The sequence below is a fragment of the Ostrea edulis genome, chromosome 3 (assembly GCF_947568905.1).
Source record: "Ostrea edulis chromosome 3, xbOstEdul1.1, whole genome shotgun sequence".
In the NCBI taxonomy this organism is placed as follows: Eukaryota; Metazoa; Mollusca; class Bivalvia; order Ostreida; family Ostreidae; genus Ostrea; species Ostrea edulis.
In genome coordinates, this window is record NC_079166.1 from 59,418,368 (window position 1) to 59,434,509 (window position 16,142).

The window sequence follows — 16,142 nt, forward strand, 5'->3', positions numbered from 1 at the left end:
TTGATTGCCTTGTGGTTTTTTTTTTTTTTTTTTTTTTTTTTTTTTTGCTACCTAGGCGTGTAAAATCTGTGGTCGGTGGGTTTAATGTTCAAAGAATATTATTTGTTATTTTCAAATAATAACAAATAATAACACCCCCTCCCCCCAGACACACGGTTTCTGATTTTCACTAGTAGTGGTTATGAATCAATATGAAGAACAATTTATTAGCAGTATATGAGTTCTCCAAATCACCCACCCACCAACATGCGATTTAGTATTTAAAAATTGAAGACCGTGTATAGGGGGGGGGGGGTACAAATTAAAGAAATTGAATTGTGCTAGTGAAGAAATCTAGACAAATCAAATTCTCCCCACCCCCTTTAAAACGATGCTGCGTGTTATTGGAAGTTTTATCAAATAATGTCTCTTCAGTGATGCTCAAGCCGAAATATTGGAAATCCGAAATAACGATACACTTCGAATTCTAAGAACTAAAAAAAAAACAAAGTGCCAAAGACTGGAGTCAAATTCGTCTAAGGATCAGAGCTATGCATGAGGGGAATAATCCTTAATTTTGAAATGAATTTCTAAATGTTATCAAGTATTTTGACGTCAAAACATAGCCATGATGTAAAACATTGTCTTTCTTGTCTTTGCATTTCTCAAAAAAATGGTACACTGTATTTTGAAGCTAGTGGACCCCGAGACTAAGAAAATAATCCATGTTCGATCAAAAATTTTGTAAAATTTCCTCCATTTTTATGAGGGACTTCTGGACTTGGTGGCCCTTTTCACCTTGACTAGGGTATAGCTTTATTATTTTTTTTGTTGCGCGATTTAGTCATTAGAGCTAGCGGTACTATATAATCGTTGTTAATGCAATAATATTTCGGATTTTTAGCTCCTTTTCCACATGTACTAGTATTTTCCGTATCAGTTTTGCTGGTTGTCGCTATTTCCTTGACGGACTCAATACAGAATATCATTCTCTTATTGATAATGGAAATCTATAAATTTGTCTCCCCCTTTTTCCCGAGGAAAATTCTTTCATATTTCGGGCACATATCCCAATGATTTTGATTAAGTATTTACAACATTGTAAAGAAATAGAAATAATAAATGTATTTTTAATAAAATATTAAGCATAACTTTGACAAATACATGTACTTATATAAACATTATGGGTAAAACCGCCATGGCAAAAATACATCGTTAGTATCAAGAACTTATAACAATGATGGTATCTCACTAATCAATTATAATGGTACTACGCTGTGACAATTTCCGTTTAAAATAGGAAATCAAACATTAATTTGCGAAGCTCCGGAAATACCAAATTGGAGAACAAAATTACAAAATTCATTATTTACAGAATGATTTCTCGTAAATGTGTTGTCTTATATTTTATCGTTTTTTCTTTGTGTATACAAGGCAACGATACCTGTAATCAAACGGGGTAATTATGACACTTACATTTGTATATTCATTAAATGACTGACTATAAAAAATTATTTCTAAGACATTGTATTTGGTGAGGAATTGCATCCTATGTTGAGAAATTGAAATTATCAAGTGGGGCAGTGTCAGATGTTTTGTTTTTTCTTCAAACCAATGGTATAGATATCTGATATTATAAGGGTAACGTTAAATCTATTTTTCTGCTGACTTTGTGATATTGTGTTGTGATGGATGCAAACATTTTTACATTTACCATAATAAAGAAAATTAAGAGTCACTGCATTGTTGTTGATGTAAGTACGTTTTGATTTAAAAATAACAAAAGTAACATTTTCTCGTCATTTAGACCGAACGGCCAGTGCTGTGAGCATTACAGATGGAACAATACAACAAGAGAATGCACTCGTACGTTCTTCATACTTTGTTTTTAAGCACTGGCAAAAAAGCAAAACCAGAACATTCACTTGAACATTTTTTTTAATTTAGCCTGCCCTCAAGGGTACACAAGGGATACGTGCGATGCAAAATGTCCTTATCCAACATACGGAGTTGCTTGTCAGGGTGTCTGTGCCTGTCAGAGATTGTTATGTAACGCTGTGACAGGATGCACTGTTATTACAGGTAAGTGGGTTTTCCACCGGATTTGCCGTACGTATAAAAATGAATGTAGTTTATTCATCTTTTTCACCCCGTACATATACTATTTCAATTAATATTCTGTTATTTTTATCTCCTTCTAGGCACCTGATCCCATCTCTATTAGGTCCAGGGGTCAGTGTTTGATCTACTCTTCATTTTGTATTCTTTGTAGAATTTATTAGATTGATCATTCTTCCTTTATTTCACATTTCACCCTGATGGTAAAGGTGAAGTGTGTCACAGCCGGCTTAACTAGATAATAGTTCAACAATGGCCATTGAATTCCATGGGCACATTTGATTATAACATCTACTTGACAGCCTGATTTACTTTAAATACATAACATGTTGACCCGGTTTCACTTTTCGACATTAGTGATTTTTTCTTATTAAAATGCCAAAACAAAAATTATGTATTTTCCAAGGGACCGATGAAAAACAAATTTAATAAATTGCACTACAGAACTTCAAACCTACAAAATCAGCTAGGTGATATATGGGCATGTGGGGCATATATAGAGACCTGTAGTTTTGATAAAAATATGGCAAACTTCCCCGTTTGTTTCTTACAGCTATGCGTATTTAGGGTGTTGATAGACATTATTTACCGAGCTCAGAGGGTTAGAAGATAGATAATGCATCGTATTGACCGGGAAAATAAGAATTATTGTATAGTTATATGCCTATGAAACGATACCTAGTTCCTAACTATTGTCTACAAATCAGTCACTGGTAGGAATTTAAGGTGATCAGAAACGTGATTTTTTATTTGATTTATAATTGAATAACATAAAACCAGCTAGAGTTCACCAAACGACACCCGATTGCCTATCGTTTATCTTTAGATCTTAATTCGGATTTTATTTTAACGATTCTACGAAAACCAATGGTTTCACTTGGTTCGAATATCTGGGTGACAACCTTGTTGACTTTAAAAATGGCATAAAATGTCAACCCGGGTTTTCTTGCGGAAACTAGTCGAAATTACGCCAGATTTCTATCAAAGTGTCAAAACTAAATTATGTATATTCTAAAACAACTAAGCAAACCAAATGTATTACTTCATACTCCATGTCAGCTTATAATTAATAAACGGTAATCAGTTTTGTAATATATGTCCTTGTTGCAAAGAAAGTCGCAGAGGACTGTAACTTACAAGGAAATGCTTTGTGGATTGTTTAACCGTGAAAAACATAAACATTAATGACAGTAAGAAAAATGCATATCAATACTTTTTGTTAATTGAAAAGTAAACTCTTATTATGATAATGAAATAATAGTTGACTAATGAAAAGAGCTCTACCTCCCTACTGCGACATATCAATTGTCTGATGGTTGCTCTAAATCTGTCGGATAATTAGGGCTACTCTAAGTGCAAAACATAATCGAAACTTATGAAAAACACATATTTTCATAGATAAGCCAAAATACTAATTAACTATATATGTTTGAAAACCAATATATGTTTAGTCCGAAGTTTGGGAAATATGATTTTTACCTCGAAGGGACATGGTGATGAAATGAAATATTGTGAATTTTCTAATTTGTGGATATCTTCTAATTAGAAGCTGAACTTTATTCAAACATATAGGCCTGGATCGATCATCTAGCATAGCAGTTTTTTGTTGACTTCTAAACCCTTAGTGTGCATGCCTGTTTTGCTTCCGGATTTTTAGTCTGTTTACTAGGCTGTAATGTGTATGGTACATCAGACATGTGTAGTTACACCCCTTTCGTTTCGACCAAAAGAGTTATATCATATTTTCAACTCTAATTACTAACATCGATGATCAAACAAAGCCATTCATTGATAGGCTTCCATGGAAAGGAAAAAATATATGTACAATACAGGGGTTTCGGCTTATCTTAAAGAAAAGTCCTGTATTTATAGAGAAACTCGCCACATATCATAATGTATAGGATAATTATATGAGAATCGTGTGTATAGTATACTGTATACCAGTATTTTTTCCGTGACTCTCCTTCGAAAATAAACCATTACTCAGATATGAAATTACATGTACTAATTAAATTAGGGAATGGGAGGACCTAGATGCTTATGTTAGACGTCATGGTTTTTACGTAGACCAACCTATGTTTTGTTCAGATAATACTAGTCTATCTATAGGAAATTTAAAGTTGGTTTTCGTTTCTTCTTGCGTCAAGGTACAACGATGGAAACGCAGACCATATACAAGCGATTGTCGACGGTGGACTACAAGAGGGACATCCGCAATACAGTTACGGCTGGGAATGAAGTCGGTATGAAAGTGATATCATAATGAATTGTTACGTCATGACATTTGTCCCATCTTGATGAATTAATGTCTAGATATACATATGGCAACTTTAGTTTTAGAATCGTACAAAATATTTTAAAAAATTGCCTTTCTTCTACGCTTAGAAAAATCACATTCCAGTGATTTGAATACACGTGTTATAGCATTATGATTAAAAATAACCCGACGAAGTTTGTCGTTTGGTTCGGATCCGCGTATAACGCAAGGGAGATTGTAAAGATGTCAGCTGTGGGACCCTACTCTCGGACAAATCAGGGTAAATACTTGAAGTTAAAATTAATTATGTTTAAATACAAGAAACCAAAGTTGTCAACAATCAATGTAGACAACACTTAAAGCGTTTTATATGTTATCACAACACTTCAGTGGTGGAATATAGATATTTTATGCGTAGCTTTATGTTGCTTGTATACATTCTGCACATGTACCCGACGGATAATATTACGTGATAAAACACAAGACGTAATAACAGTTAGTTTTTCAATTTATTTTAACACGATTTAGAAGAGTGCATACAATCATCTAGGAAGTAAAATATTGTACAAATGCAAATAAGGATGGATTGATATCGATGGTCTAAATTTACAGCCATAGTTAACTTTATCAAGTGGCTTACTAGAAAAATAAACGTGGGATATTTTCTGTGCTATTAATCTAACATCGTATTAATTATGATTTGAATTAATGGGGGGAAAGTTAATGACACTGAGTACATGCTGCATGCCGACATATTTGATGTGTTTAAGACATTTTCAATTCATGCAATGGCTGCAGCATAGGTATTCATATAATTAATATTTCATATATGCCAGTGAACTCAAAACAAAGGCAACCACAGTCTTCCACATCTACTTCGTACTTGCATATTGTATTGAACATAGCTGTTAACGGCAAAACTCAAATTTATGTCAAACGAGATGACTTTAGCTTCTCCATCATCAACTTCCTATATTTATGTACCAGAATTCCATTATCACCTGCATATTGGGGTTTTGTTTCTTAACAGATTCGATACGCAAGAGATTGTGCAGAGTATGATCAGTTTTTAAATTGATACAGGCTACTGACCAAAAAAATATATGATGGTACAAGGGTTTGAACAGGCTCGTATAAAGCCAACATTTCACTAATTATATGGTCGTTTTGACAATCTAATTTGCTAATGCAACCTATCATTGGGTAAATGTTGTCGGATGTGTCCGATACGAATTGTTAGGCCGTTCTTTACACACTGATTATGACTAAGGATTACTCCGTTTCTTTGTTTAAGATATGGTGCTAACTGCGGGTGTGACCAGTCGACATATGATGCTTATTCCTCCTCGGCACCTGATCCCACTTCTGGTATACCCAGGAGTCCGTGTTTGTCCAACTCTTGATTTTGTATTCCTTGTAGGAACTATGGGTTTGTTTACTTTTCATGAGACCATGTCATTTGCAAATGTGCATGGTATGTCAAGAATATGAATTTTCTGCATCTCTAGAACAACTACTACACATGTATAACAAGGTAATTCTTATAAACTATAACTAATCCACCCAGGTACTGGGTACACTATTTATATGGGTGTAATTTACACTTAGTTAAATGATATTCGTCAAGATAGTGAATGATATAAAATTTGTTGCGATATTGTTGCATGGTATGAAATGTGAATGATTTTATGTTATACACATGCTAACTTGAACACTTAGACGTACACTATTTTTTGTTTTGATATTTTCGATTGAGAATTTTCTTTTTACATCTAGTAGACCAAGCTGAAAAACATATTGATCTCCGTGGATAATATTTGCCTCCATCAGCGGCTTTCTACAGCGTACATGATAGTCAAACCAGGATATCCACTGATTTCACTTAATATGACGTGGCTTATCATCTTCATTTGTACTTATAAATAAAAGGAAATTCTAAATTATTCAAATCATCCTCATCTTTTTCAATATGAAACAAATGCCTGCTGAAAGAGCATTTAATCTTGTTGTGTTCTATCAATTGCTTTCAATAAAGAAAACAAAATAAGAAGTAGCTTTATTGAAAGCTAATTGAATATCGCCTTAGATTACTTTACAGTAATTATTTCAAAATTTTATTCTTCTATATTGATCCTTCTATGTTGTTATAATACGTCTCCATAGGAGTGAAATATTCTCGAGAGCCCCTCTCAAAACAAAACACAATCAATATACATTGATAGTACAGGGGTTTCAACAGTCTCGATTTATGTAAGAATTTCGCAAGTTCTATGGTCGTTATAACGATTTAGTTCGTCGGGACAACCTATCATTGGGTCAAGTGCTGTCTGACGTGTTTCATACCGATTATTAGGCCGTTCTTGGTACACTGATTTTGACTACGGATAAATCCGTTTACCTGATCAGGATGTAGGGCGTACGGTGGATGTGACCGGTCGACAGGGGATGCTTACTCCTCCTTGCCACCTGATCCAACCCCTGGTGTGTCCAGGGGTCCGTGTTTGCCCAACTATCTATTTTGTATTGCTTATAGGAATTGTGAGATTGATCACTGTTCGGTATGTTCGCTTCTCATTGATATAGTCAAATGCAAAAAAAAATATTTGATTGTAAAGGGAGCACACTTAAAGTAAAGAGATTGACATTCATTTGCTGAACGAGAAGTATTACCCACTGTAGTATTACTCACTTATCTTATTTCCAATGATGAATTCATAGGATTTCTTAAAAAGGGAACATATACACATTTATATCCCCCTACCCAAGAGGAGAATGTGTCACTTCTGGTTTTCATGTAGCTATTAAGGTTGCCGTGTTCTCTTTAAATTTTGTTGAAAGCTAAATTCACTTTCAAATATATCAGCTACCGAGGTAATGACATTTTGAAAAGAAATCCATCTTGTTAAATTATGCCCATTGAATTTTTTACCTAAACCGTGATATAATTAAACTTTTCATTTTAGAACAATAATTGTCTGCAAATTTATATAACATCTTCTCCGTGTTTAAGTGTAAAATAGGATGCAGCAGGGGGTGAGACTCCTAATCCTGCCTCCATTATGAATTATAGACAAAAATATAATCGAAACAAATCAACCCACGCCATTTTCATGTCTTTAAGTATCGAATCAAATTGCCTTCCTTCCTTCAAGTGTGTTTAATTGCAGGAGCTGCATGGGTCCAAATACACACCCACACCTCGATATTGTTAACTATCTATACACAAATATACATATCCCACTTCCGGTATTTCCAGTGGTCCGTGTATGCCCTACTCTCTATTTTGTATTGCTTATAGGATTTATGAGATCGGTCATTGTTCGTTATCTTCAATGTCCTACATTTATTATATATATATATATATATATATATATATATATATATATATATATGTGTGTGTGTGTGTGTGTGTGTGTGTGTGTGTGTGTGTGTGTGTGTTAATAAAAATAAAGCATTGAGGTTGGTGAAAGTTAAACGAGAGAAAGCTTTGAACTTTGACGTCACAGTAGAATGGCGCAAAAACATAACGTCAAACCTAAACATTTCGTAATGTATTTCAAAACAAAAACGTAAACATCAAGTGAAATGCAGAATTGAATTAGAATGGAAATATTTCTGTCTTCAATTGTTATTTTTGACCGTTAATGTTGACGCTGAAGTTAATGATTAACGATCCTGCATATTTTCAATTATTTTAATAAAACTTTCTCGCCTGTACCACCATAAGTTATCTTCTAGAGGAAGACAACACGGTTGTCATCCTCCACGTGTTGTCTCCCTTCACCTGACCAGCCCTCAACCAATGAAATTGACTGTATTATTCTGAAGGATAATGTTACAACCTATCATTGGATTAACTCCTGTCTGATGTGTTCCATACCGATGGTTAGGTCATTCTTGGCACACTGATTTTGATGACTACGGATTACTCCTTTTACCTGATCAAGACATAAAGCTCACGGTGGGTGTGACCGGTCGAGAGGGGATGTTTACTCCTTCTAGGCACCTGATCCCCCTTGTGTTATTTTATTCTTGATAGGAGTTATGAGATTGATCTTCACCTTTCATCTTTGAATTGTTAACTATAACTTTTAATTTCATTCTCTAGATTTAAGTCGCAGTGTTTTACCGGTAATTAGTAATAATATGTAATTTTCCAAAATTAAATGCTATCAATACTGTGTTGAAAACCCCAAGAAACACTTCAAATGAATAGTTTCCGGCTTTGAAACACAAAATTGTGCATGAAATATTACTACTATACAGGATTTGGATGCAAATGATATAGAATCGCATTTATTTCCGGGATAATAATCGGAATTTGTATCAGAAAATTATCACCCTCTGTGGAACTCTTATGTGAAGAAGGTAAGAAAGAATGATAAAAAAGCAAATGACAACAACCGATATAACCTGATGGTACCAATGAAAGGTAGGTTACCTACGAGTTATTTACCCTTGGTTTGAATAAAGATTAAGCTGTACATGACATTTTCCAATGTGAGCATAATTAATTTCATTTCTGTCGTATACCACTCATCGGATTGAATTGTTCCTTTTCGGCGATATTGTGTTCAAATTGATAAACAGGAGATGAATTTCATTATATTTTCTCATGCGAATACTGAATGTAAATAAAGCGAAAAATGTACTTACGTAAAAAACATCCCTATACGGACAAACGTTTTCAACACTTCATGCTATATTTTCTTTTAGTAACCTGAAGATGATTGGAAAGTAATGGAGGATAATAGTCTTGGTGAAAATTTAAACGGAAAGAGGTAGCTTTTTACCTCCGGATTGAAAGCAGTCTATTTCCGCACACTTGGACATTTTGAAATGTTCATCAGAAATTGTGTAAATTCCAGAATCAGTGTTACTTCTTAACCGCACTGGTGTGCATTTATGTATGCGCCAATTATGGTCAAGATCTTGAATAAAGAACATTTTGCTTCCATTTATTGGATGACAAATCCGACACGTTGCTAGAGAGGAGTGACACTTATCCAAAGTCAACACATCTACCATATGGCTCAAGTTCACAAAATGTTTCCCTTTGTTCTGGTTAGAAGGATGTGTCATTTCAACATTGTTATATATCTATATATATGTTGAAATAATGTACTTATACATAATTCTTAAGAACCTGAAAGTTGAAATTTTACTATTTGAAAGTTTTAAGATATGTATTTGCTAAATGCACTGCTATAGTCAATAGTGATACAATAGGATATATTTTTCACAGTGACGGGTGAGTCATTTTCTCCTGAATATATGGGGCAGACAACTGGTTGTTCTCCTCAATTCATTCCGTGATTATAAGGAATAAAGAGAGAATGTATTGTTTCTTATTATTTCTTATTCTAATTAAGTGCCAGTTAAGGAATTGTTGTAAACATTGAGTGGAATTACTGATAATTGATAATACTGTACTCTAATTGACAGGGGATGATTACTCCTCTTGGGCACCTGATCCCACCTCTGACATGTCCATGGGTCCGTGTTTGCCCATCTTCCCATTTTGTATTGACTATAGGAGTTGTGAGATCCATTATAAAGAGATGCACTGAGCCCAGACTTACATATCCTCATGCATAAAATAAAATTTAAGAAATACCATAATGTACCTTGAAAAACTTTTATTTGGCGATATTGGCCACGGCTGCAATTTACAATAACAATAAGGGAGCCAGGCATCGATTATTGCCTTTCTGGCATCCCTGAACAATACAAGCATAAACAGGTGGGCCCTGTTTGATCACCTAGTATGGCAAAATTCAATCATTTAAACACAAAGTCAAATAGGAAAACAAGCTGTGGAGCGCTACTGGTGAGTCAAAATATCCGCCACGAGACTATGCTCAGGCATAGGCTGCGCCACCACTAGGGCAACCCGTACAATACCACACCGTTACGTATAACTATCAGAGTGTGCTTGACACGATGAGGCAATATTGAATATTCACTCTAGTCCACATGTGGCTTTAAATTGTAATCCCCCTGCCACATTCAACACCAATTGATATCCATGTCAATCGAGTACTGGGTGAAAATTCATCAAGTCAATCAATAACGCCATAAATGACTAGGTGATACTAATTGTTAATACAAAAATCATATACCTTCAATAGTCTATAAATGGTCAATATAAATGTAGGAAAATAAAAAACTATGACTAAAAGAATGATCAATCAGTCATAGCGCAGCCATGGCCCGTTTTGCCAAGTTTCGGGGAGACCTGAACGGAATTATCTTTAAAAAAGGCTTGCAATGCCTGTTGCAATCTAAACAAAAACAAGTTATTGCCCATGTCGGAAAGGTGGACCTTATCCTTAAAGAACATCCCCGTTTTGACGCGATGTAACTCTGGATACCTGATGTACTTCCCCCCTGACCTAAGCAAATAAGTAGCCACATGGCTGTTTACACGAATTCTTATGCTTTCCATGGGAGCTTGGTTTACCCCCCCCCCCTTCCAGTGAAGACGTGGCAGTATCTGAGATAAAATCAATATTGTTGATGGTAATAATGCTGTTAATTTTTTCAACACAGCCTTTAGCCTGAAACGCAAGTCAACTGATTTCGCCTCATTGTCCATTGGGATGGTGTTGCCCCCACAATGTATAACTAGCATGTGAGGGACATCTTCTACCTTCAGTAGTGTCCTAACTTTAGGGTAAATTTCTTTCAGTCTCGTGCCCCCTTTGCCTTGCCAAAATATGGTAGCATTATGGCGGGCTAACTCTAGGTTGGCACTAAATGAAGATGTTCTAGCATAGCAAAAAGCATGCTTAATTATGGACGACCCAATGATCCAAATTATTTTTGGACCTGCAATGTGAATATTTTGTATTTTTTAAACCTTTTTACTTTAGCCCCCCCCCCCCCCCCTCCTGAGCTCGAGGCATTACAACAGTGAACCTTATTTCATACTGTACTTGAACAAACAACGATATTTCCCCCGGCCCTTACTAGCAATATCTTGTTCGCTAGCTCCCATGCCCCAAGCAGAGGAAGCTGTCCCGATGCGGAAGGAATGGGTTTTGTATACTCGGGTGTCTAACCTTAAATTACTTATAGCCATGTTAAAGACAGACGCTACTTGTTTCCTAGTTACTGGTCTGCCCGAGAGGTGACAAAAAATGGTCCTGGGATTTTGGGTCTTAAATGCATGAATGATCGCATAGTGGGCACTGGGCATATAGACTGAAGCGTAGAGGATAGCGTTATAGTTACCCCTTTCCCACCTGATCAGTATTTTAGTGTCTAAGGAAAATGGGGACTGTATTATTCTGTTCTAGGTAGATTACGACCCTAGCTTGGATAACACGGCCAGGGTCATGCATTGAATTTTGAACCAGTTCTCCCATTCTGAAATACCCGAAGAAAGCGGTTGTGAATATGACCGAGAATAGCACAGATTCATATGGGAATTTGCAAATTGTAGGCAGCAAGCGAAGTATACTCGACAAGATATTTAATGTAAGCGGTTTCCTGTCGTTAGCGTGCGGGTTTTTACGGGTCAATCCGACCAATACTTTTCTGAGCAAAAACGATTGAGTTGAATCATGGACATTGTGTAGCTTGCAAAAATATGATAATCCAGATATGTAAGATTTAATTGTGTTGGGAGAAAATTGCTTATATGATAGGTACGACACGAAATTTACTAATTCGTGGGGATGAGGAGGCCACTTTTCTTCGTGGTAGTAAGCCTTGCGAAAGGTGTTAAAACATTCAGTGCCGTGTCATACAACTTCCTAGTATTGTCGGAGCTCTTGAGATCTACGTTGTAGATCAATTGCAGAAAAGACTGGGGAATTGTTATTGGCTGTTCCTCTGAGTCCGGGGAGCTGGCCCGGAAACGTGACCATTGCTTTCGAGAAAGAGAATCTGCTTTAACATTATGCCGGCCTGTGATATGGGACGCCTTAAACTGAATATTGTACACCAACCCTTGCAGAACTAACTTCCTCAGCAAATGCATAGTTCGATTTACTGTTCGATTTGGATGTTTTAGAATTGAGAATGGATACCAGGGCTAGATTATCCGTATGAAGAATTAATCGCATGTCAGCTAGTTTCTTTCCCAAAATATTGAAAGCCATAGTTATTGGTACTAACTCCAGAAAAGTAATATCTTTAATAATTTCTGACCCTTCCCACTGAGCTGGCCAGCGCATAAATGCCCATTGCTGGCCTAATATAGCACCACAACCTAATTGCACACTTCCTGTACTATCAGTAAACAACTCCAATTCAAAACCATTTGTCCAATCTACTGTTCTGTATGATGTGCCTCCATTAAAACACTCTAAAACATAAGCCAAATTCCAATGCCTGCTCTCATTTCTAAACCTATCCTGCGCTTGTGATGTGGTCTTGACAGTCCACAAGTAGAATCATATAGCCTTCTAACGAAAGCCCTAACAGATGAAATGGCTCTAATACAAAAGGTCAACAAACCTGTAAGGGCTTGGAGCTCTTTCAGCGTGACTTTGCGTTTCGATAGTATGCATAGTAACTGAGTCTCAAGCTGTTGCAATTTGTCATGGGATATTCTGAATGTCGTATTGGCAGTGTCAATTTCTAAACCGAGAAATACTAAGTTGTTGGTAGGACCAAGAGTTTTTTCGTGAGCCAATGGGACCCCAAGATCGGAACAGATAGAACAGAAAATAGATATTAGCCTCGCGCAATCTTCAGTACCCTCTCTACCTGCCATTAGAATGTCGTCTAGATAATGCACCACATCAAGGCTATTGGCTTGCTGCTTAAATACTCACTCTAAAAGTGTTGAAAATTTCTCAAATTTTGCGCAGCTCATTGAACATCCGAAATGTAGACACTTATCCACAAATATCATTCCCTTAATTTTGAAGCCCAATAATTGAAAATCGGATTTGTGGACTGGCAACAACCAGAATGCATTTTTTATATCTAGACGTGCTACTAGGGCTCCTGGACCCAACCTTGCGAGCATGTCTAATGCTTCGTCAAAAGATGAGTATTTCACGGAACAATACTTTTTATCTATATTATCATTGACACTATGTCCAGGAGGATGGGATACATGGTGAATTAATCTATAAGAACCCCCCTTTTTTTGGCACCATGCCCACTGGGGATAACCTAAGAGGGGGTGGTCAAATGGGCCTGCAACTCTACCCAATGAAATCTCAACAACTAATTAAATCGCTTGATAATTTAAACCAACCATGGATTTAAGATTTTTACAATCAGTGGCAACACGTGCTCCTTGATAACAAAGCTTAAATCCATAAGTAAAACCTTGCAACAATTCTAAAGCCACCGAACTGAGTGGGTAATTGGTCAATAGTTTGCTCAATATGCGCACCTTGACTGGGCTTGTTGTGATATTAGAGAGGTCTAAATGACTGGAAAAATTGGGCTCTACTAGTTGAGCTTGGTTGTGTGGATCTATTGGGTTGCTGAGGTCCCCAAGTTGCTTGCATATCACCAGACCTAAAATTTAAACTGGTGCCTGGGGATGTTTTATGCCTGATGTAGGAGTGATTTTGTGAACATGATATGCATTCATGTTTATATTGGCCCCGAGATTTGCTACATTGTCCCTTGTAATTAAAATCATAACACTTTAGGAGCGATGCCTGGCTGTAGGAAGATTGGGTGGTGGTTGTACTGTACATGTACAGGAGCCATAGCTCTTAGTCAACAACAGCAAATGAAAGGGAAGGGTTAGCCTCCTTCTTCAACCTAAATTGAACATCATAATCGCGCCATCCTAAGGTCTTAACTCTACTTGCCCCCAGCCTGAGGGTATGGATATATTTAAAAAGTTGGGCCCTACTCTCAGGATGTGCTGAAACATATATTGACGCATAGATAAGGAAAGCATCAGTCCAAATCTGTATATCGGTTATGACCTTCGCTTTGGACTTAGAGGCCAAAGTAAGGCTACCCTCTTTGATGGAAAAATATTTAGTGTCATCGTTGGGATCAACCCCTCAGAATTTCCAACCAACAGCCCCAAATTGATATATTCCCCATTTACAATTTTGTGTTTCAATCGATTTGGCACCATGTGCCCTAAATCATTGTCATAACTCTGCGTTTGAGCAAGATAGTTACTAGAAAATATCTCAGGTTGTGTGCCTGTACTCGGCTCATCCGTAGGCATGCTTGGCAGGAGGGGCTATATGGGCATGCATTGATACTGCCTGGATATGAATTTGTTTGCAGACGACTGACGACGTTGAGTATGACGTCACATTTTATGCTGTGTTCGGCTAATATCCCGAAAACCGTGACGTGGATGACTCTAAGAACCCGGGGTAGTTCCCCTGGGATGCCGGAAAATAGCACAGTGCAGTTGTGTTAAGTAGGGCCATAGAAATATGTCGGGGAAAACGTTAATAAACAGATCAATGTGTGACAAATTCTGTAAGCACAACCCTTTTATACAAAAACAATATGTATATATCATTAAGGTAGATCTATACTCGACCTTAAATGGACTCGATCATGAAAAAATTGGCTTTACAAGAGATTTCAGTAATAGATAGACATTGAAAAAAATATATGTTGACATGCTATTTTCATTGTTATTGCTTCTCAAAAGTAAGCACCCCATCAACATGAAGGAAAATGCACTCCTTCTTTATTTTTCTTAATAATTATTATTTTCTTCAAAAAATGGGCTGTAATAAGCAACATAGATTATAATATACCCTTTATCTAATGGTATGTAATCATTTATTCTAATAAATTGGAATAAATATTTTGTGAGCCCAAACATGTTAACAGAAATACCGTAGGAAATACCATTTGACGTCAATATTGGCCTTTTCCCTAATTTTTATGGACTAAACTTTGAATTAATTGGTTTTAATCTACAGATTATTATCTTAAAATAAGGATTTGAGTAAGATAATCATATGTTGACGTATTATTTTAGAAGCTATCAGCTCTACAACAAGTACACCCCCTCCCTAAAATCTTGAAAAATTATACATTATCATATCATCGTAAGACATGTGAAGTTTGAGCATATTTACAACCTTGGATAAGAATTTGAACTATTCTTAACTATAACTATTATAACATACACGTGGTTTACAATTAAATCTTACATTTTATCTGAAAAAATAATATTATAGAGAAGGCTTTGCACAATGTAAATGTAAAACGAAAGTAACAAACTGAATTTTAAAGATTTTGCTTATATGATTAATGCATACGTGTAATGTGTGATATATCTTATATCCTGAGACAAAGTTTTATATGAATCTCTACAGATCACGAAATCAATTACATGTACATAAATTGGATGCATGTTATACATGTTACATGTACACGTACACCACTTACACCGGTCTAAGTAGATGCAATCTCAATAAGAAACTAGTAGATGCCGCCCCAATAATTTTGAAAAAGGAGAGAGGATGAGGGAAAATGACAAATTCATGACGGTCGGTGAAATAAAACAAATTGTTTACAGCTGATCTTTGAAGCTTGTGTCAATATCTGTAACATTGTAGCAGCGAACACAACTACGGTATCTGTGGTCACTGGAGCAGCGAAATGTTAACTTTTCTTTCTTATACGAGCGTACCATGTATTTGTTGATGGTAATTTGGAACCTATTCTAACCCGGATCCTCACAAAAGAAATATCATCATGATGTTCGTGGAAATCTGAATTGGTCTGACCTCCCTCCCCCCTTTCCCATCTGTCTCCCCCACTTTCTGATGCCCCGCAATTCCATATGTTGAACATTTGGATCATTGTAAAACTTTTACATACA

The 16,142-nt window shown here is 36.2% G+C and overlaps 1 protein-coding gene and 2 pseudogenes across 3 annotated transcripts; 1 reads left to right on the forward strand and 2 right to left on the reverse strand.

The window, feature by feature from the left end:
* The first annotated feature begins 1,327 nt into the window (after positions 1 to 1,327).
* On the forward strand, positions 1,328 to 6,297 carry LOC125676081 (uncharacterized). 3 transcript variants are annotated; one of them, XM_056158362.1, is made up of 6 exons: positions 1,328 to 1,438; positions 1,787 to 1,845; positions 1,927 to 2,061; positions 4,245 to 4,340; positions 5,649 to 5,888; positions 6,131 to 6,297. In XM_056158362.1, the coding sequence occupies exons 1-5, from the start codon at positions 1,356 to 1,358 to the stop codon at positions 5,843 to 5,845; spliced, it is 570 nt and encodes a 189-aa protein (XP_056014337.1). In that variant the 5' UTR covers positions 1,328 to 1,355; the 3' UTR covers positions 5,846 to 5,888; positions 6,131 to 6,297. The 3 variants fall into 3 exon arrangements, with proteins under 3 accessions (XP_056014337.1, XP_056014338.1, XP_056014339.1); XM_056158363.1 differs by having other exon boundaries at positions 1,334 to 1,438; positions 5,649 to 5,783; XM_056158364.1 differs by having other exon boundaries at positions 1,334 to 1,438; positions 5,649 to 5,783; positions 6,134 to 6,297.
* A 5,316-nt stretch (positions 6,298 to 11,613) lies between these two features.
* LOC130053601 (uncharacterized) lies at positions 11,614 to 12,228 on the reverse strand (annotated as a pseudogene).
* A 57-nt stretch (positions 12,229 to 12,285) lies between these two features.
* On the reverse strand, positions 12,286 to 14,516 carry LOC130053602 (uncharacterized; annotated as a pseudogene).
* Positions 14,517 to 16,142: the final 1,626 nt, after the last annotated feature.